This window comes from Sebastes fasciatus, chromosome 5, assembly GCF_043250625.1.
Source record: "Sebastes fasciatus isolate fSebFas1 chromosome 5, fSebFas1.pri, whole genome shotgun sequence".
Taxonomy (NCBI): domain Eukaryota; kingdom Metazoa; phylum Chordata; class Actinopteri; order Perciformes; family Sebastidae; genus Sebastes; species Sebastes fasciatus.
Genome location: NC_133799.1, coordinates 27,575,347 through 27,597,238, shown reverse-complemented (window position 1 = coordinate 27,597,238; position 21,892 = coordinate 27,575,347). Strand labels below are relative to the sequence as shown.

At 40.6% G+C, this 21,892-nt stretch overlaps 3 protein-coding genes across 12 annotated transcripts in view; 2 read left to right on the top strand and 1 right to left on the bottom strand.

Moving 5' to 3' along the window:
* bmb (brambleberry) overlaps positions 1-21,892 on the bottom strand; it is a 401,249-nt gene that overhangs the window by 8,943 nt on the left and 370,414 nt on the right. The window lies entirely within an intron of this gene.
* pycr3 (pyrroline-5-carboxylate reductase 3) lies at positions 324-7,433 on the top strand. 7 transcript variants are annotated; one of them, XM_074636260.1, is made up of 8 exons: positions 354-483; positions 3,343-3,405; positions 3,729-3,822; positions 3,910-3,974; positions 4,329-4,508; positions 4,612-4,824; positions 5,771-5,863; positions 6,380-7,433. In XM_074636260.1, exons 3-8 carry the CDS (start codon positions 3,735-3,737, stop codon positions 6,581-6,583), a joined length of 843 nt encoding a protein of 280 aa, XP_074492361.1. In that variant the 5' UTR covers positions 354-483; positions 3,343-3,405; positions 3,729-3,734; the 3' UTR covers positions 6,584-7,433. The 7 variants fall into 7 exon arrangements, with proteins under 7 accessions (XP_074492359.1, XP_074492361.1, XP_074492364.1 ...); XM_074636263.1 differs by lacking the exon at positions 354-483 and adding an exon at positions 510-981; XM_074636262.1 differs by lacking the exon at positions 354-483 and adding an exon at positions 955-1,043.
* Positions 8,699-21,479, top strand: eef1db (eukaryotic translation elongation factor 1 delta b (guanine nucleotide exchange protein)). 3 transcript variants are annotated; one of them, XM_074636268.1, is made up of 11 exons: positions 12,803-13,722; positions 13,765-14,057; positions 14,097-14,599; positions 15,109-15,226; positions 16,267-16,338; positions 18,024-18,086; positions 18,438-18,519; positions 20,214-20,326; positions 20,443-20,649; positions 20,881-21,075; positions 21,347-21,479. In XM_074636268.1, the coding sequence occupies exons 1-11, from the start codon at positions 13,317-13,319 to the stop codon at positions 21,383-21,385; spliced, it is 2,091 nt and encodes a 696-aa protein (XP_074492369.1). In that variant the 5' UTR covers positions 12,803-13,316; the 3' UTR covers positions 21,386-21,479. The 3 variants fall into 3 exon arrangements, with proteins under 3 accessions (XP_074492367.1, XP_074492368.1, XP_074492369.1); XM_074636266.1 differs by lacking the exons at positions 12,803-13,722; positions 13,765-14,057; positions 14,097-14,599 and adding an exon at positions 8,699-8,854; XM_074636267.1 differs by lacking the exons at positions 12,803-13,722; positions 13,765-14,057; positions 14,097-14,599; positions 18,024-18,086 and adding an exon at positions 8,700-8,854.

Genomic DNA, 21,892 nt, shown 5'->3' with positions numbered 1-21,892 from the left:
TGAGGCGAGAAATAATCCGTGCTGTTGCTGAATCTGTCATTATTTTGGATCGACAACGTTTATTTTAAAAGATTCTCGGGAGTTTCGAGAGGCGGCGAGTCGCGTTGGACGCCCATGATTTGCATAAAGTAGACGAGCCCTCAACTTCATGCAAATGAGGAACGGGAGTCGTGATGCTCCATTTCTCGTATCACGCCGCCACGCTACCAGAATGCATTGCACGGCTGCTTACATAGACAATGAATGGTGAGCGTGGAAAGCACGGAGGCTGTGGACACGTACCATTATCGTTCACTTAAAAGAGCCGGCTCTTAGATCCGGCTCGTTCGCGACCTACACATCACTAGGTCATACTGGAGCTCAGCTGGTGGTGAGAGGTGCAGCTGGTTGTACCGGGTGTTTCCAACTCACACACAGTTTAAATTAAACTACACTTTGATCTTTACTTAACGTCGGACGTCAGCAAATCTGAGAAACAAGCAGGTGAATGAATATCCTCCCACCAGCGTCGCCTGACACATGGTGTTTATGTCACTCCGTGTTACTTTATGGTTGTCCAGTCAACAAGTAACACGTGTTTTGTATTTCTAATCTAATCTAATGCTGGATTATTGTGTCGCTAGTTTAGATGCAGCTGCAGGGCTGGGTTTATGCTATCCTGGTTATTAAAATTACAGGATTTTAACATTATATCAGCACGCATTTCACGTTAAAAGCTAGCACCACTCCGCCCGGCCACCTCAGACATGCTAGCAGCTAACTAGCCACCCAGCCGTGACATTGTATTAACATTTACTAGCATTCGAGCTAGCTAGGCTAACGTTGCTAGGCTACGTTGCTAGGCTACGTTGCTAGGCTAACGTTGCCATAACAATGGAGGACTCCGGCATCAAGAAGCAGAACTGGGACGTGAAGGAGACAGAGTTGTTCCTGGACATCCTCAAGGAGCTGGACATGAAGAAGTGCCTGGACGGGAGGAAAGTGAGGAACAACAAACTGTTTAAAGTGGCCCACAGGAGGATGACAGCGGCTGGGTATCACAGGTCTGTGGACCAGCTAAAGTTCCGCTGGAAACTTCTCAAAAGTGCGTATTACAAGTGCAAGAGAGAGCCCGATGCTCCGGCTCCGACCAAGATACAGGGCTGGTGGCGCTATGAGAAGACGATGGTAGCCATCATGGAGTCCAGACACCCGCTGGTCGGAGCTGGGGTCAACTCTGACAGACATGATGAAGTGACAGAGGACTCGGACGGAGAAGCATCGATGCTGCCCTGGCCTCAGCAGCCCTGCCCGGACAGTTCAGCCCAGACCCTGGGGTTAATTGTAGGGGTGGTACCGTGGATGCGATGTAGTCTTTGTCATTAGATCATAACCGTGATTTATTTCATTTCTCCCATGTGTTGTCTAAATGCATGCATCCATCATGTGAATATGTCTCTGGGTTGTTCTCGGATATATACACTCATTTACACCTAAACTAAAACTAATGCAGTCAAATGCAAAAGTCCTGCAAGAAATCCTACCATCATGACTTTTATCATGTTTTACAGAGGTGTTGATTCACATTTATGGTCATTTTTAAAGGGACTGTTTGTAAGAATCAGAAATGCTTGTTAACAGCGACACCTGTGGCCGTTAAGTCAACGAAAGTCAGCGTCGGGCTCACGCTTGTGCTCGCTCTACATAGACATGAACGAGCATCGCTCAAAACAGTGAGGCGACGCACATCAGCTAAAACCACAATATCACTCTATATTTCAGCTGCTTGGCAGTAATGTTAGCTGACCAGACGAAGGTCTCTCCATGAATCACTGCTGATCCTAGTGTTGGCTTTTCCTGCTTGACCTCCCGACCGCGACCAGGGGGAACAGGGGAGACACTGGCACCCGATCGGAGACGATAACGTTTCTCGCTGCGGAGCCCTGTTACTTCACAAGACACGGAAACGTCTGTTGGTCTGGAGGACCTGCAGCATTTATTTCTGCACAAACGTCCATTCACTAGATATTCTCAGAGCTACTAACTCTTCTGCAGTGTGTAGTGTGCGCGCATGAACGTGAGGTGGAGCAAGCTGAGTGAAGGCAAGCAGGCAGACAGAGGAGCAGAGACTCCGGCCCTGGAGACCAAAGCTACGGTCTCCGACCGCGGCCAACACTGTTTTGCAAGACAGGCTTCACTAGATATAACTTTGTGGTTTTGGTGCTTCCGTGTAGTTTGTGTTGGAGTGTGAGTCTGAACAGCATAGCCACACGCGCATATCGACCCGGGTGATTTATACGTGTAACAAGTTACAAACAGTCCCTTTAATGTTTCTAATATTCTGTCCACCTTATTTATATCAATAAGGATAGACTAAATATTAAACGCTTACAATACAACTTTTGCTCTATCATTTTATTTCAACAGGTAGTCTTATCGACAAACACGTAGAAATTCACAACAATACACAGTATACATTCTACTTTACTTAACAATCAAAATGCTTGAATAAAATATTGTAAAATCTTCCAAAGAAATGAGAGAATTCATAATCTACAGCCTCCAAAAATGACCATAAAGTTGAATCCACACCATTTCAACAAAAACTGATATTGATCAGGTTCATGAAGGTAGGATTTATTGCAGGTCTGTGGTGTTAAACTGCATGAGTTTTACCTCGGACTTACTAAACTGGCAACTGAATGTAGTTAGTCTCAAGAAGGGGTGTGGAAGATAATTGCTTCAGCAACATATAGCCGTACACTACTCTGGTACAAAAGCCTACGTAAGTTTTCTTGACACATCTATACGGCTGTGGCATTTTCAGCGCTATCGTTTCGTCGATCGATTATTTTCTTTTAAGTGGAAAATGGTGAAAAATGAATGTGTGACCTCTTCAACAAGCAACAGTTGAAAACCCAAAGATAATCAATTTACAATCATAAAAACTGAGAAAAGCATCAAATCCTCACATTTGACGAGCTGGAACAAATGTTTGGGATTTTAGTGTAACAAATAACTGACTGTCAAAATAGTTACTGATAAATGTCCTCTCAGTTGACAGATACCGATACTGTGAAGCCTTCTCTTTGTTTACTGTAGATGCATTTCAGATATCCCAGTGCTCCCGACTCGTAGCAGTAACCTGCTTTCTGAAACATCAGGTTACAAGATCAAGAGAGAAATCTGATTTACAGACGGAGGGGAGGGGGGGGGGGGGGTTCAATGTCGATTAATCTGATGATTATTATCTCGATTTATCGTTTTGTCTATAAAATGACACAAAACAGTGAAAAATGTGGGTTGTAATTTTCGTCCTGCCGAGGTGATTTATTCAAATTGCTTTTTTCATTTGACCAACAGTCCAAAACCCAAAGATAACAGTTTACTGTCACAAAGGACGAATCAAAGCATCAACTCCTCGCGGTGAATTTGTTTTTAGCATATTTGCTTGAAAAATATCTAAAATGATTATCAGAATAGTTGCCGTATCATTTTTTCTGTCCATGAACTAATCAATTAATTGACTAATCCTTGCAGCTTTAATTTTCTTGCAGTATTATCATCTATAACAGAATCCTAATGTATGTGTGATATTGTGTGATACCATTGTCAATGTGGGAAACGTGTCATGATGGTGTTGTGCCGTAGGTTGTCCCGTCCTGTGATTCACACCCTTAGTTTTCACGTAATTGTTAAACTACGATGTTGATGTTTCCACTCAAATCTGTTTTTCTTCTTTCCTTAAGATCAAAATGGACCCTGAGATGGACTCGCAGCTGAAGATTGGTTTTATCGGTGCAGGGAACATGGCCTTCGGCATCGCAAAGGGCATCTTGTCTGGTGAGTCATGAGAGTCGTTGAAACGGAGCAAACAGAGAGATGTTCTAAATAAAGGAGTTAACAGTCTCTTGTGTGTTCCCATTAAAGGAAGTGTTCTTCCCGTAAACGTCAAAGTGAGCGCACCATCCTCCAGGAACCTGGGGCGCTTTCAGGTACTTTTATATCACCTTCTTCTTTACTTTTCTGCCAGTTTCTCAGTAGGATGGGTTGGATTGCAGGGCAATGAGCAGTCACAGTCAGGATCATGGTTACTGTTTGTAAGATCAGGTTCCTTGTGAATGGATGGTTGTCCTGCAAACCAATCCATTTTAATGCTGACCTTGTTCCGTTGCAGTGGAGTCCTGCAGGTGTTCTTCTCGAATTAGAAACTTGCATGCATGAATCAATAGAACATAATGTTAAACAAACTCATCCAATAAATTATTGGCGGGATGTCCAAGATAACACAACATTGTGCATAATATATTGGTCAATATAACCAATACATCCCTTCCATTGGCTTTCAGGAGCTCGGGATTGACGTCACCCACTCTAACATTGAGGTGGTCTCTGGGTCAGATGTGGTTTTTGTAGCAGTCAAACCTCACCTGGTTCCACTAGTTCTCAATGAGATCTCAATACACGTCACTGACCGACACATTATCGTGTCTGTTGCAGCAGGAGTAACGCTGGCAACACTGGAAGAGGTGAGAGCCCATGAGTAATGATTTTTTTCAAACTAAATGGTGGTTTTTGTGGTGATCGAAAGAGAAGTAATATTCTTTTTTTTATCTCTCCTTCAATTACAAGCTCCTCCCAGAGAATTCAGTCGCCATCCGGCTGATGCCAAATCTCCCATGTTTGGTTCAGGAAGGGGCTCTCCTGTTTGCACGGGGATCCCATGCGAAACAGGAGGATGGAGCTCTGCTTCGCTCCTTGTTGCACCGCTGTGGTTTGGTGGAGGAGGGACCTGAGGCCTGGATCGACATCCACACTGGACTGAGCGGGAGTGGAGTCGCTTTTGTGAGTGTCCCCGGATTGTATGGTTTGTTTAGAAGGAGGTGTTTGTAACTGCTTGCAGACGGTTGTATTAACACTTCCTCAAAACAAAGAAGTCAATGTTGATTGATAATAAGACTTAAACCAGAAAATAGTGAAACCTGTAATTCTACTAACCTTTTCTTATACTGTAACATGCTGTACCTTCTACAGGTATGAACTGATTTCACTACAACATGAAAATCAACTTGTGAAGACTTGAAACTTCCTCATGTTACATAATCACAATGAATCCTTGATTTGCTTTTGTTGTCATTGTAAATTATTGTTAAAGGTTCTCTATATGATATCCAGAGCATTAATATAGCAGCAAAAAACTATTAGCTATGTAAAGATATAGAGGAGTAATGTCTACCTGAGCAGAGAATGAATGAAGTTGCTTTCCCTCTGTGTGTGTTGTAATCCGAGCTTCTCCGGGCTTTGTTGACATAGCCGGGCCGGCCGCGCAGGCTTTCAGTGCATGTTCATGCATGTGAGCGTGCCCATGGAGCGGTTACAGCTGGTAACGTCATCCCAACCGATGGCGCTGTCGCAGAAACGTAGCACCCCCCCCCCGGGCTAGCTATAAAACTTGATACTAGCCAATCAAAAGGCAAGCTCTTTGCTGTGTCTATTGGTCCACACCAAATCCTCAGTGAAAACTACAAAATATCAGCTCTTTACATGTGCATATTTCTCTCCTGTATGAATGGTATTAACAATGATGGTCCCTGGGATGAATGACCTATCTGAAGTAAGTTTCAAATCTAAGGAAGGTCAGAAAAGCACAGTCAGATGTTACAACCATATATGATACTTAATGTATTGTTTACCTTGCAGTAATACAAAGTCATCAACACGTGTGAGTTTTTTAAAATTGTATGCACTTTGTGCACCTTTTGATTCTGATGCATGTGATCCCTCTCTGCAGGTGTATCTGTTTGCTGAAGCGCTGGCAGATGGAGCTGTTAAAATGGGAATGCCAAGTGCTCTGGCACACAGCATCGCATCTCAAACTGTTCTGGTCAGTTTTACCGTGTGTGTGCTTTTGTTTCACTGTTTTTAAGGGACAGTGTGTAGGATTTGGCGGTATTTAGTTGTTTGGTTGCAGATTACAACCAGTGAGTACACCTCCACTCACTCCTCCCTTTCCAAGATTGCGGTAATGTGAGCCGTCAACTGCAAAACCGTGGTAACGCCGTTCGCTTCGCTCAGAAACCATCCTTACGTTAATAACACTACTTCAGGAGCAACGGAAGTCAGACGGCGGCTGGCCGTACCACGATTTTGCACTCTGCGGCTCACATTACCACAGTTTCACAAGCATGACGGAGAACTACGGTGGCCTTCAGGTTTAGTTCCAGGTGATTCTACACTAATGATAAACATAGTTTGAATATTATTCCATTTCTGTTAATAGATCCCCTGAAATCCTACACACTGTCTCTTTAGTATTTCTAAAAAATACTGTGTTTTATGTTTGCCTGCACAATATTTGAAACCACCATCATTAATTTAGTCTCTCTTCCATCTGTTGCAGGGTGCTGGGAGATTGTTACGCGAGTCCGGGAAGCATCCAGCTCAGCTCCGCTCTGAGGTCTGCACCCCAGGTGGAACAACCATCTACGGGCTTCACACCCTGGAGCAGGGCGGTGTGAGGGCGTCCACCATGAGCGCCGTGGAATCTGCCACCGAGAGAGCCAGGGAGCTCGGCCGAAAGTCAGCAGCGGGATCCAGGAAATGACAGCTGCTTTTTGCCTTTAATAACTACTCAGCAGACTAAACTCAAGCCTTACGACAAACTGACTTTTTGGCTCAACTTCACCATGGAACACAAAGACAAAGCAGGACTTGTCACTTTTTTATTTAATTTTCTCCCTGTTATTCTCCCTTAAACAAGTGCTGTTCATACGAGTTCTTTTTCATGCCTTTGACCCGAGGGATTTGTTGTGAGCAAAAAGGAAATGTTGGCTAAATCTTAACACTGACGAGTAAATTATTTGATCATGACCTTGTGATTTCTGAGAGAATGGCTACTTTTACATGCACACCAATAATCCAGTCTCTAATGCAAGTAAGGTGTAACCTAAATTTGATTACTCCCATAGTTGTGGATATCGTAATCACAATTAGATGCACAGTACCTTTTATTTTAGTCACATTTATTAAGGGCCATGTTAGCCTGTGAGCTTGAATACAAAGGGAAACACTGGTGTCATAGAGTAATGTAAACAGACACTACTCTAGCATTATCAGTCCAAGAAGCAACTTATATAGTAATGCCTTACTAGCCATGATTGGGTTATTATGTGCATGTAACATGGTGGAGTACAGAATGGAAGTAAAATGTGTGGATGTATTTAATTATATAAAAAAATACTATTTAATAATATTTGGCCAAATGAAGCATAAAAGATACATTTTGGATAATTAAAGAATGACTGTGGTTGTGCAGCTGCTGATAGTTTCTGTCCCAGGTGTATTTAACATCTAGTAGCTGGCTTTATGTATAACACAATGTTGAGAAAAATATTCATGATCCATGATGCCAAGTGTGTACGATGGGTTTTCATAAAGTGTCCTGTGAACCAGCATCCTCTGTGCAGTGCCTCATTTTTGTACTACCGGTGTAATGGATGGATGGATGTGCAACCATTATGATAATCGATTAAGTCATTTTCAAGCAAAAAGGAAACAAAACAAATCAATATTTGCTGGCTCTAGCTTCTCAGTGGTATGGATTTTCTGCTTTTCTATGTTTTATTCATATATTTGATATTTTGGGTTTTGGATTGTTGGTCGATTGTTGGCCGCTCACATATGCATATGCGCGCTTGCATATGCTCGCGTGTGGCTATGCTGTTCAGACTCAGACTCCAACACAAACTACACAGAAACACCAAAACCGCAAAGTTATATCTAGTGAAGCCCGTCTTGCAAAACAGTGTTGGCCGCGGTCGTAGTACGTGGGGGAGACCGTAGCTTTGGTCTCCAGGGCCAGAGTCTCTGCTCCTCTGCTCCTCTGCCTGCTTGCCTTCACTCAGCTCGCTCCACCTCACGTGCATGTGCGCACACTACACACTGCAGAAGACTTCGTAGCTCTGAGAATATCTAGTGAATGTACAGTGGACGTTTGTGCAGAAATAAATGCTGCAGCTCCTCCAGATCAACAGAGGTTTCCCGTGTCTTGTGAAGTGACGGGGCTCCGCAGCCAGAAACGTTATCGTCTCCGACTGGGTGCCGGTGTTTCCATCCCACTGCGGTCGGGAGGCTGAAGCAGGAAAAGCCAACAATAGGATCAGCAGTGATTCATGGAGAGACCTTCGTCTGGTCAGCTAACATTACTGCCAAGCAGGTGAAATATAGAGTGATATTGTGCTTTTAGCTGACGTGTGTCACCTCACTGTTTCGAGCGATGCTCGTTCATGTCTATGTAGAGCGAGCAAGCTCGAGCCCGACGCTGACTTTCGTTGACTTAACGGCCACAGGTGGCGCTGTTAACAAGCATTTCAGATTTTTACAAACAGTCCCTCTAAGGAAAAAATCAGAGTACTTCTTTCTTGCCATTGGATAACCAGGTTTAAGATTTTGGAAAATAAGTAAAGTTTTACAACCACACATGACGTGTCATAAACAGTTAAGACTTGTCACACTAGGACAAAGGTTGAAATAAAGAAAGTGATCCTTTAAACTCAATTTAAATCCTATTTTTGCCTAAATTATGTAAAATAATCCACTGTAGTAATGATAATAATTATAGTTAATAATAATCCGAGTGTCAACAATACATGAGATTTAACATCAGGAAACATTAATGATTCATAACTCCCCCCCTCCCCCATCCTCTAAGGTCACACAATCACCGCTTCTTGCTTCCTCCTCTTCCTCCTCCTCCTCCTCCTCCTCCTCTTCCTCTTCCTCCTCCTCCTCCTCCTCTTCTTCACTCTCTGGCTGGAGAAACACGCGTTTTGTCCACCGGCCTGCTCTCACACCGACAAGACAACGAAACAAAGCAGTAAGTATCGTTGACGCTGACTGACAGCGGGGGTTTCAGTCAGGGGAATAACGTTGTGACTCATTTCAGAGCCGTGTTGGTGAATGAATGAATATTCAGCTGTTCACAGGCAGCAGGCAGTCTGCGTGTGTTAGCCGAGGCGAGCTCCCTGCTAGCACACTGCTAACCATGGTGCTAACGCTGCACGCCGGCTTCAGTGGCCGCTGTGCTACATTGACATCATATATAAGAGTCTTACTGACAAACTCATGCTTTAGTGTCACACATTAAAGCATTATTGATGGTTCCCAGCTAAGGACAGTGTAGCACCCGAGCTATCTACCAGATGAGAGCTAATGTTGAGGTTAGCAGGTTAGCAGGGCACACCTTCTGATGCTGACAGCTCTGTTGCTCTGTGGAGGCTTTGATCTGCCTTCATTGTTCAACATCCTGCACGACAGGCTTTTCTTCATGACATGTACACATTACTAAGCTTGAAGTTAAAGTGTTTTCAGGTTTGTAATGTCTTTTAAAGAGGACCTGTTTCCTCAATGAATCTAAGCTGTTATTTTCAGATTTGATGATTTCTTAGTGCTGTTGAGGCTGTGTTTATGGGTATTGTGTTTAAACTCTTAAATACAGTATAGTTAAGGGGTATGTTGGTATGATGGTAAGTTAAGCATTTTCCTTGCTAAGTGTCATTGAGCAAATCACTGTACTTCACTGTTCTCTACTGGTGTACTGCATCTGAGAGGTTATTTGAGGTGACTTCAACCAAATCATGACATCATGGGGATGTGAGCTGATGTGCACAATGAAACAAGTGAACATTTAAAGATCCCATATTATAAAAAAGTGAGATTTTCTTATTTTTTTTTATTATAAGGAGGCTTAAGTCTTATATAAATACTGTGAAAGTATCGAAACACTCAATCCACAGGGAAATACACACATCCCATATTCAGAAACTCTGCATTTGAAACAAGCTGTCAGGATTTCTGCCCATTCGTGATGTCACAAATATACAATATTTAGACCCTTGACACAATTTAAAACAAACAGTCTAAATGTGTCCCAGTTTATTCCTGGTTGCAGTGTATGTGAATGTCATTAGCTGACAGGAAGTACACATGGACCCAAGCTGTTGCCGAGCAACGCAATTCTGTTGCAATTCTGTCAAAATGCGCTAAAACGGAGCGTTTCAGACAGAGGGTAAATACAGGCATATTCAGGCCGACAGTATGAGGAAAATAAAGTTTTTTTTAAAACATTACAGCATGTAAACATGTTCTAGTAGAAACACAAAATAAAAGTATGAACCTGACAATGAGCATAATATGGGACCTTTAAAGGGTGAAGCTCAGGCTAGGAATATTTTTATTTATTTGTTATCATCAACCCCATTTAAAGACCAAAACTAACACTGAATTAACTCTATCTAAAAGTATTGTCTGTGTATCCAAAGCCTGATATATATCGTATCTGTGCCATAGAGCTCCATTGTTGTCCGTAAACTATTAAAAACATCAATGAGCCACATCGTTGCACTGGGCGACATGTTCCTTCAGATTAACACGGGCACTGTAGTTTATTTTGAGTCAATCTCACATACACCGTGCTGCTGCCAGAAATACTCACTAGAGCACCAAGTGATGCTTAAAATAGCCCACTGTTTGAGTGACGTTTGCTAAAAACTACATTGAGCAGCTATTATAGGAAATGTAATATTAAAATGAGAGTATGTATTTGTGAACCCTTTTTTAAGATCTCAGTATGAACAAATAGATTTAGAGCAGAGTGCCACAGATGCTGAAGAGAAGAGAGAAAGTATTAAGAGATGCAACCATCGCATTGTTGGTTTTGGTGTTTTTAAGGGATTTGTTGAGAATAAGAAAAATATGGCAATATCTCCAGCCTTACCCTTTAAATAAATGTCTATGTCATTAGAGCTGCATCTAAGGGGTGCATTCTAAAAGCTAACATTTAAGACGACACAAAAATGATCAAATGTGGCTGAACAATCCAGCACATAGGGCAGTTTTCTAAGTTGTAACATCATCACTAATGTGATTGATTGGATTGAAGGGTTTTGATGTGACTGCTCTTTTTTTGATGAAAGTGAGGAAAATGAACTGTCCCTAGTGCTTTCCATTTAAAGAGAGGGGAAAAGCTTTGGGATGCATCCAAATTGCTGCTTGAAGTTCTTGCTTAATATCAGACTCTTTTGATTTTTACAAATAATAGTGCAATAAGACTAAAGGGGGTAACCTTGTGAAATCTGTAAGACTGCAGAGTTTCATGGTATTTATTTAGAGAAATCTTTTAACACGTAGCTTCTTTCCTCTCATCTTGCATTCAGAATTTGACAAGTGAGTATCCCTGATAACATTGACATTTACATGGTTTTGAGTTTGGTTGTATCCATAGTTAGACCCTTTGTACCAGTTCCATTGTTTCACAAGGTGGTGATTGTTAAATTTCTTTTTCAATGGCTTGCGGTTAACTGGATGAAAAGAACGTGTTGAGCATTTGACTTTGAATACTAGTTTAAGCTCAACACCTTTACCCAGGAAGGTGAGTTAAGAGCTTGAATATGATTTTCTAATAGACATTAAGCAGGAAATGCCTTCCCAAAACCCAAATCCATTTCAGTGGTCTATTAGTGTTCATCAATATTAATATTTCTAACATCTACATGTTTTCATGAAACATTAAGGGAGTGCATTTCCTGTATTGCAACAGAATAATGTAACGTCATAAAAAGGGCATGGCTTGTGCAATGTGTGATTTGTTTGCAGAGCAAAACCTCAATACCTACTGAATTAATTAGTCTGTTTGCATGAACATGTTAGTGTTTTTCACAGATCCATCAATGTCAGTGATGTTTTTTTAATTTTTATTTAATGCCTCGTTAATATATTGCCTTAGACTTGTACACCCTTTTCTTTTTTTGCATGCTCTCATGTCACTGTGTCAACATTTGTCAAGCCTTGTGCCTTTTTACTAAGAACAATTTACATTAGAGTTATGGGAAAACAGCACTAAAGTCTTGGTTAGACATGCAACATTTGTTATTATGTGTATGTTGAAAAGCCATTTATAATCCTCAGACTGCAGCTGTATGTTGTGAGTACAGATAATGCTGCATGATCTGCATTACTAACTTTACAGGGACATCCACTGAATATACATTCAGTAAATGCCTTTGTAGGATGAGCATAATAACGATGCATGGGCTATAGTGTTATAATGGCAATGCAGAAAGCTACTCTATCACTTAAAAGCATATAAAATAAGCTGAAAACAAAGAAATTGCATGATGATAAATTCATTTTCACGTCTGGCTAAATATCGCTTAACACTGCAGTAGGCAGAATGTTTTTGGCATCATTGGGCAAAATTTCCATAATAACTTTTCAGCATTTTGTAATTCAAGTGTTTTGAGAGAAAACTAGACTTCTGCACCTCCTCATGGCTCTGTTCTCAGGCTTTAGGAGGCCTGAAAATGCAAAATGACATGAAATACAAGAGGCGCTTTCTTTTTTACTCCGGCGCTTCATTGACTCACTGAGTTTTGTAGCTGCATTTCAAAGCGCTATGAATCCATCCAATTTGAATGTATGTGTTGTAAATGTCTTGCCTTTTATTTTATTTTGTTTTGGCTTGGCTGAAGCTTATTGCAATCAGGTCAGGGGCGCACCAATCGTTATCAGCTGATATTTGTTCTAAATAGTTTGATTGGTGGTTTCTATGATGGCCGATCAGAAGAGCTCATCGGAAGAGCCAATCAGATGATGCATCGATTCTGAATTGAAACGTTTTCTTTACTCTTTTGTCTTTTTTTTTCTGCCTGCGCTTTAATTTGCTCTGAGAGCAACACAGCTACAGAGCTCGCTGCGGGAAGCTTCGGCGCCCATGTTAAATTAACATAGAACCTATAAACAGACATGCGTAACCAGTAAAAAATGCTCTTGGTGGTTAACAGTTAACCGTTGACATCCCTAGTAGCAGGAAAAACTGCCACTCAGCATTTAGACTCAAAAGCATGAAAGCCAGTGTTAATTTTCCGTTACTTATATTGAGTTTATAACATGCGAGCTTAGCTGGACACTCTCCAAGCTTTGGTAGGACTTATTCAGCGTGTGCTCTGCATGACTCTGGATGATACTGACTCTTGACAAATCACAAGTAGATTCCATTCACTAAACATTTTTAGTTCATCTGCATGGGTTTCTTCTAATTTCCTGCATGCTTCTTGGCTTTCTCTGGGACTGATTTGTAGACTCCGTTTTGTGCATACAGCTCTATAACAAAGAAAATGTAATGTGTATAACAAATGAATCAGTGTTTGACACTGATTCATTTGTTGCACTGAGTCTAATAGATCAGTCCCTTTGTGTCTCTAAACCTTCCTGCGTGTCTCTAACTAATCCAAAAGTCTGTACCTGTTATTCTCTTTTATTTCCGCTGCAACGGATCAAAGATGATGTCTAAGAAGATCCCCCAGTGCTCTGCACTGGATCAGTCGGAGCATGATTCGGTGGACCAGTCTGCGAAGGCAGCACTGGGGTGTAGGAACAAGGCTGAATCGGGTCAAAGAAATGGAGAGACGGCGTCATCGTCCCCAGAGAGCGGCAGCTTGAACGGAGATGGAAAGCGCAGCGGGAAAAGCCGCCGCCGCAAGAAACGTTCATCCAATCCCGAGAGTCGCCCCGAGGGGAAGGTTGAAAGTAAGACCAAGCATGAAGAGAAGCCAGACAAAAGGACCAGCCAGCCACCACCTGACCCCCCTGCTGGGCTGATTGGCCTGCAGTCTGAGTGTGCTAATGTGTGGTTTGAGCGCAGCACCTACGAGCGAGCCGAGAGCCTCTACCAGTGCTGGTTGGCGAGCTCCTCCAATGGGACCACCAAGTCAAACCGGTCACCTCCAGCCCCTGGGAAACACTCAAACTCTCCATCCACTCCATCTTCCTCGGGACTGGTGTGCCACCATGGCGACCAGGTGGCGTGCCGTCATGGTGACCAGGTGGCCTGCCACCATGTCGTCCAGGCCGTGTGGGTGAACAAGACCACCTTTGACCAAGCAGAACGCCGCTATGTTGAAGAATCCGTGCAGCCGCCAATTCCAAACTCTCTGGACCTCCCATCCCCACCAAACCGCTCCATTGCACCTAGAACACCTGATGAAGGGTACCGGTCTCTAACCCCGACACCCGCAACTCCTGTCGTCCAACAAGCAGCTGTCACACCAACCAATCGGCAGTCGATTAACGGACTGCCCCGCATCCCGGTGGAGCTGCTTAGAGACGTGTGGCTGGAGAAGCCGCTGTATGACCGCGCCGAAGCGGCCTTCTACCAGAATCTGTACGGTAACAATTCCTCCAAACGGTCCAGCTGCGCCTCCACTTCCAGAAGTAGCGACCACCCTCAAAGCCTTGTAGAAGAGGAGGAAGAAGAAGAAGATGAGGAAGTGGCGGTGGAGGAAAGACGGGTGGTCCCGCACAGTAAAGCAGAAGTCTTCCACGCTCTGCTCCCTATTCAGGAGGAAGAGGAGCCAGCTGAGGTCCCAGAAAAGGAAGAAGCGACAGGGGCCGGAGTCTGCTACTTCAATCACCCAGACAGCGAGCGGGTGTGGCTGGACAAGTGGCGGTATGATGCTGCAGAGAGCCGTTTCCATGGCTACAATAGGAGTGAAGCTGTGGTGGTGAAGAAGGGTCGGAGGCCAGAAGCACCATCAGTTGCCTCCACCGCCCCACTGGGGGACAAGTATGACCAAACCGGGAGAATGGAGTCGCTCCAGATGTTTCTGTTTTATCTTTCATTGTTTTTCTTTATGTATTCATGGGTTTCCCTTTTTATTTTGTTTTTAATACGTGAACGTTTTTTCTTTTTACATCTCGTTTTTTTCATTAATTTTGGTTCATTCATTCTTTATTCCTTGTGGTCTGTTTGAAACTGTTCTGAATGTTGTTTGTATGAACCGTTGTTGCGTTTTGCCAACTTAACTTCATTTAAAGTTTCTTTTGTATGGTTGTGTTGGGATGGTCTGTTTGTGGGAAGTGTAGATAAAAGAATACAATAAGCCTTTTTTAGTATGAAAAGTTAAATATTTCACAGCTATTAAATCATTGTGAATATTGATCACATATCAGGTGATTTTAAGTATAAATATTATTAAGTAGTAGTAATACTTAATAATTTTTTTCTTTTTCCCTGACCTCCTGTGTCCTGTTCATACATCCCTCTCTTGTCCCTCCTTGCTCTCTCCTCTGTAGCACCATGAGTTCAGTGGACTTTCTGGCCCAGGAGAAGATCTGGTTCGACAAACCTCGCTATGACGAGGCAGAGAGACGCTTCTACGAGCGCCCGAACGGCTCCTCACAACCAACACAGGTACCCACGCTGTCTCAGAGGCTCAGCTTATCTTCTGCTTTAAGTTGTCACTCCTCCCATCTGAAGTAGCAAGATCGCTCCAACCAGTTGACCATCATGTCGACATTATTCATGTTGATTCTTCAAGTTCTTTATTGTGTGAATATCTTCTATCACTTGGTATCAAGGTTATAATAGTTTCAAATTTTGAATTAGTTTTAGTTTTGACTTTTCTATTTCATTGTAGTTTTTCAGAGTTTTAGTTTTATATATTTAGTTTTAGATTGATTTTGTTAGGGCCAGCAATAATATCTCAGAAGTATGTAGCTAGCTATATATATATATATTTATATATATGGTTGCAGAACTGTGTAGGAATCGCCATAATGTTTAATATTCACACTACTTTAGTGAACAAATTCTCCTGGAATGGGAAGTCCGTTCAATTTCTGTGGTTCAATGTCATGAGAGTTGATGGAAATTCATGCTGTCTTCTTTTTTCGGTAGTGATATAGCTAAAATAATTAAACTGAAATGAATTTATATTCATTAATATTTTATTTTTATTCTTTTTTTTAACCAGTCAATATCGTTTTTAAATTTTGTTATTCTTAAAAGATATAGTTTTTATTTAGTTTCAGTACAAAATATTTGTTCACTAATTTTAGTTTTAGTTTTAGTTCACTATAATAACTCTAGTTGGTATCCGGTCAAATATACTGTGGTATTTGATTTTGTGATTTTGGTATTATTTTTTCAAAATAGCTATTATTGTTATTGCTACGCATCTATTTTTAAACACCAAATTTCTGTACATGTCCCAAAATGTTTGTAGGCGCAAAAAGATTTATGTTGAATTTGCCAGATTCGTAGTTGTTTAGACTTTAAATCTTGATGCAGTCTATCCACACTGCACATAGAAAGCCACGTGATAGTTTGATGAGGGAGAGGGCGAATGTACGAGATTTAAACAATAAAGCCACACATTGAGACACATTGCACATTGAATCTTTACAAAGTAAAAGATGAGTCAGCGTTGACTTTCATTCGTTTTCTTTCAGGATGTCGGCGCTAACACCATTCTGCAAGACATTGCTCGGGCCCGGGAGAACATCCAGAAATCTCTAGCAGGAGTGAGTACATGTTTTGTGCTGGACCTGCCTCTTATCTCACAATTCCTACAAGTACTGTACATGTAGCCTGAGCAATCAAGGTCCCACTTGACCTATATAGCGCAGTGCTTCAAAATGTCCAGGATAACAGGACGGGTGTGAAGATGAGGTTTCATGAATGGTTATTACAATCAGATTTGTGTATCTTGTGTTAATTTCTATCACATAGCCGTATGCTAGACACATTGCTGCCCAAGCGTCACACCTCTTATACACATGACTGAGTATCTGTATATTTTAGCTGTGAAAGGATTTAATTTGCCACCACTCCATGTTCACATGTCCAACTTAATTTGGACCTGAACATTACCTTTGGAAACACCTGCTTAGAAAAGAGAAAACGTCCCTGCAGCTGCATAAACGTTTTTCTGCTTGTTACTATTGTATGGCCTGAAAATCAGATCTGATGAAACGTGGTTAAAAAAAATAACTTGAATGAAAGAATCACCTTTCTAATTGAATAGTGTGCTTTGCTAAGATTTTTTTAAGTGAGTTATGTGTTGTCTCCTTAATTGCAGGAACAAAATAGTAACATTTAGGAAGATTATTGTATATTATGCTAATTATGACAATTTCACACAAATGTCTAATAGGATAAAATGATAAAGTGATGACACTTTATAAAGACATGGATGTAAACTGCAACTTGACTGGTTGGTAGAGGCATACAACCGTGAGGTGGTAATTCTAGTTATCTCTAAAATCAATCTCTATGTCCACACTCACAGACTTGGAGGCGTGTTCTTGCAAAGTCCATGAGGGTTTAGGGCTGTCCCACTGTCAAATCACATTTCAACGACATTTCGACTCCTTAATGCACACTTTCCATGAGCTCTTGCCGACTTTGCCTAAGGGAATTACCCACAATTCATAGCTTTGTGATGTTAAACACGAGGCTTCCACGGGAAGCCAGGAGGCGATGGTACATAAAAAAGACACATGAAATCAGGGTAATGAAAGTGTGTATATAACGTAGTTTATTCATCAACCTTTTTTATTTTATTTTGCTTAATGATGCTGTTTTGACAAAAACAAGTAAAATGGATTATTTGAATTACCTCTCGTCTCGTAAGACAAGAAGCTGGAAGACATTCAAATCAAGCAGTAACAAACAGTTGTACATTAGGTGTTTTGGCATCGTCAAGGCAACGTGATATATCGCTGCAAAGTGTTGTCCCATTCCTATTTATACCATTTCAAGCCTTTGCAGCCTCTCTCACTCAACCATTTACGAGGTGATGTCAGTCAAGTCCCTGTTCAGGGCTTAAGGCCTCAGGGGGGACATAGAGGGATTGGCACCTTTATGATTTTGAGCATGTAATTTGTACATGCTTATGATTTGTTTGACATATTTGAGCTTGTTCATTTTAATGATATGTAATTTCGTTGTTGCTGATAGGTCGAAATAATTTGCTTTGCATATAGGTTTAGTTAAAGTTAAGGTAGAAGCTTGGTGGTCAGCTGATGCCATACGAACCTTACTCTGCAGAGACGTGGGTGTTATCTTCCATTACCTCCCAGCTCTACAGAGTGTCTTTGGTTGCTTGTTAGCTTTCTGTTTTCCACTCCTCAGTAGCACTCATTCAGCATGTACTTCATTCAGTTCCCTCCCTTTATTCATGCTTAAAATCCCCTCCTTCCCCCAGCTGAAGACTACACTGTGTAACAGAGGGTCTGGCCAACCTTCCCTCAGCCAACAGTCCCAACTTGTAAGTGCCACCAAGCCTTGTGTGTCCCTGGAAGCACCTCTGCTGCCAATCGCGCTGTCAGTGGACCTCGCTGACATGCACGCTCGCTTTAGCTTTTGGATGATATTTTGTGTGGAGTGTTGAAGAACCCCGTCCAAGTAGCTGCTTATAACTCATATTTCTGTCAGGCTCCATCTACAGGTTGTGTATTTCCGCTGAAATGGACACTTGGCTGTGTGTTGCGTGTTCACATAATGGGGTCTGCTTAATAGCCCTGGGTGTGATGAAAGGACTAATATTCTGGTTTGGTCATCAGATGACGCTCTTACTAAACTGTGTTGATTTCTTTCTCTTTGTGTCTTTACTGTGCAGAGCAGCAGCGGTGCAGCCGATCAAGGAGAAATAATCTCTCGCATCAAGAGCCTGGAGCTGGAGAACAACAGCCTACACAGAGGTGGGTTTGTTTCTTCCATTAAATATGAATGCATTTTGTTTTCTTTAGAGTCACCATTGGTAACCTATCAAATATAGTGCTCACATGACTATTTGTGGATTCCAGCTTTTCCAGTTTTCTCTCAATGTTATGATTAACTGGCGTTTGGACCTTGTGATGGTAATTTGTTCTTATTTTGTGACATTGTGTTTACTCGACAATTGTTTCATTGAATAGGTTAGGAAAAGGAAATATTTGTTGCATAATTATTTGGAGTCCAAATCAACCAAACTTATGTTTTTACAGTTAATTAATGTTAGGACAGGCAATTTATTTTGGAAGCATTATTATGCCTCCGTGCCGGTGACGGCTGTGACCGGAGGCATTAGGTTTTCGGGTTGTCCGTCCATCGGTCCGTACCATTCTCGTTAACGCGATATATCAGGAATGCCTGGAGGGAATTTATATTATTATAACATTTTATAATTATACTATAACATTTTTAAAAACATTTTTATGGCATAATATACTACGACATTTTTTGACATACTATACTATGATTGTTTTTTTTTTGTGTTTTTTTCATGGCATACTTTACTATGGCTTTTTTTCCAGGACGTATTATATTATATTTTTTACGGCACACTATACTATGACACATGATTTTTTTTTTACGACCTTATATATTAAGACTTTTTTATGACATTTTTGTGACAGTTTTCACAGAATACTACTATGACTTTTAGCATGACTTCTCACAACACAACACTATGACTTTTTCTGATATTTTCCGACACACTAATTACTTTTTTATTTGTATTTTTATGGCAAATCATACTATGACTTTTTTATGACATTTTTGTCAGATTATACTATGACTTTTTACAAGATGTTTTTTAATGGCATACTATATTAGAAATTTTTTTATGGCACGCTATACTAAGACTTTTTTATGGTATACTATACTATTTATTTTCCCGATGTTCTATAATTAAAAAGACGCACTATATTCTGACACTTTTTGTTACATATTATACCATGACTTCAAAAATTACTTATGACATATTATGATGTACTATGACATTTTTTCAGACATTTCTATGGAATAATATATTGACATTTAATATGACATACAACATTCTATGATATTGTTTTTGACATTTTTGATCTCATAATATACTAACAAATTTTGAGATTTTCTTTTTATATTTTTATAGCACTATATAGTATGACATTTTTTTATGACACGCTATACTATGATTATATTTTAAAGAAACATTTTATGGCCTACTATACTATGACTTTTTTCATGACATACTAGGCTGCGACCTTTTTTTATTTCATACTATACTATGACTTTTTATGACGTTTTTGCGATATTATACTATGAATTTTATTTTACAACGTACTATATTGACATCTTCATGATAAAATATACTTTTTATAATTTTCTATGACACTTTAATTTTTTTTTTTACATTTTACACATCTTTTTATGACATAATAATGTCCTAGTACAAGGCTAATCAAATAATTAATGGTGTTTCATTGTCTTACCTCTGTTATCCAATGCCGTTGTCTTAGCTTGATTTTCATCTTGAATACATGATCATTTCTATATTGATTTTCCTAAGTGTTCCTTTTTATACACAACACTCTACTACCATGGTGTATTTTTTAAGTAAGACTTATGGAGTCTGCTCCTGTTTCTTAAGTGGTGGATGACTTGAGGGCTGCACTTTCCAAACTGGAATGTCGGGTGTCAGTTCTGGAGAAATCTCCTGCGGTTGTGACCCCTGCTACCACTCCTTCAGTGCCCTACACAAATGTGAGTTTATACAGACTGCTTTTATCAAATCAATCATTCTCGTTTGTTTTATTTGACCTCCAGTACATCACATCAGACCCCTGTGTAAAGCATGTGATTATTTTTACTCTGTTCAGGGTACTACTGTCCAGCAGAAGACCACCGCCCCAGCTAAAGACGAGGAGGAAGAGGATGATGATGATATTGACCTCTTTGGTAGTGATGATGATGATGATGAAGAGGCCGAGAAACTCAAAGAGCAGAGGTTAAAAGAGTACGCAGCAAAGAAAGCCAAGAAGCCCGGCCTCATCGCCAAGTCTTCCATCTTATTGGATGTCAAACCTGTAAGTCTGCGTTCTGACCGGATTTACTCTAAAGTCAATGTCTCCTAAAGCTATAGATGAAACCAAGCAAATTACATTTCAGAATCTGCTTTATTGGGCGAAAAATGTGTGCACATATAGCCAATTTGGCTCAGTTTTAATTTGCTTTTTTTTTTTTTTTAAAGCTTGATACTGACAGTGCGCCCCTTTCACCTTGTGTTGTATGACCTCTCCTGTCTTTTTTTTTTTTAGTGGGACGATGAAACTGACATGGCGAAGCTGGAGGAGTGTGTGCGTTCGGTGCAGGCTGACGGCCTGTTATGGGGGACGTCTAAACTGGTTGCTGTTGGTTATGGCATCAAGAAGCTCCAGATCGCATGTGTGGTGGAGGACGACAAGGTGGGAACAGACCTGTTGGAGGAAGAAATCACCAAGTTTGAAGACTATGTAAGTACTGTGCAATACAGTTATTTGAATGTTTCTGGAAAGGTCACACACACACACACACACACACACACACACAGACCAGTCTCTTGAAGGGAAAATAAAAACATTCAACAGTCATTGTGACCAATGTGGTTGATATTTATTGTCCAATTTGCCAAAATCAGAAGGCTTTAACATTCTTTTTGAATGATTTAACATTCAGTAACTTGACAAACAGTTTTGCAATAGCCTCTAAACACATTAAAGTGTCTCCTTTTTTGCTCTGTTTCAGATCCAGAGTGTGGACGTAGCAGCTTTCAACAAGATCTGATTCCAGTGTCTCTCTTTCTGTCTATCTTCCTGCCTTGTTTCTCTGCTGATTGTGTCAACGGTTAATAATAATAAAAACAAACTCTTGCACTTAAGCTATGGTCTCATGGTTTAGTATTCTTGTCCTAATTTTTAAAGGACCAGTTACACCAAATGACAAACGCTTACTTCTAGTTTTGGTTTAATTTGTCCTGAATTTTAGACGTCTTCTTACACCTCAATACATTGAACTTTAGAAAATTCAGCATCTCTTTACAAATAATATTCTTAATAATAGACTTTTTTCTACTCTTTTTTTCAAAATATACTGACCTTTTTTTAACATACTATACTATGACTTTTTGTAAAGATTTTGACATACTATACTAAGACTTTTTTAATGTTTTCAACATACTATACTATGACTTTTTCGGCATACTTTACTATCGCTTTGTTTTATTTTTTTGACATACTATACTATTATTTTTCTTCAACCTGCTATACTAGGACTTTTTAAAAAAAAAAATTC

Coding starts and splice junctions, on each gene's coding strand:
- pycr3 (XM_074636256.1), top strand. CDS start 874: ATGGAGGACTCCGGCATCAAGAAGCAGAACTGGGACGTGAAGGAGACA. Junction 3,823..3,909: donor CGCAAAGGGCATCTTGTCTG/GTGAGTCATGAG, acceptor TTCCCATTAAAG/GAAGTGTTCTTCCCGTAAAC. Junction 4,825..5,770: donor GCGGGAGTGGAGTCGCTTTT/GTGAGTGTCCCC, acceptor CCCTCTCTGCAG/GTGTATCTGTTTGCTGAAGC.
- eef1db (XM_074636268.1), top strand. CDS start 13,317: ATGATGTCTAAGAAGATCCCCCAGTGCTCTGCACTGGATCAGTCGGAG. Junction 18,520..20,213: donor GAACAACAGCCTACACAGAG/GTGGGTTTGTTT, acceptor CTGTTTCTTAAG/TGGTGGATGACTTGAGGGCT. Junction 20,327..20,442: donor CTTCAGTGCCCTACACAAAT/GTGAGTTTATAC, acceptor TACTCTGTTCAG/GGTACTACTGTCCAGCAGAA.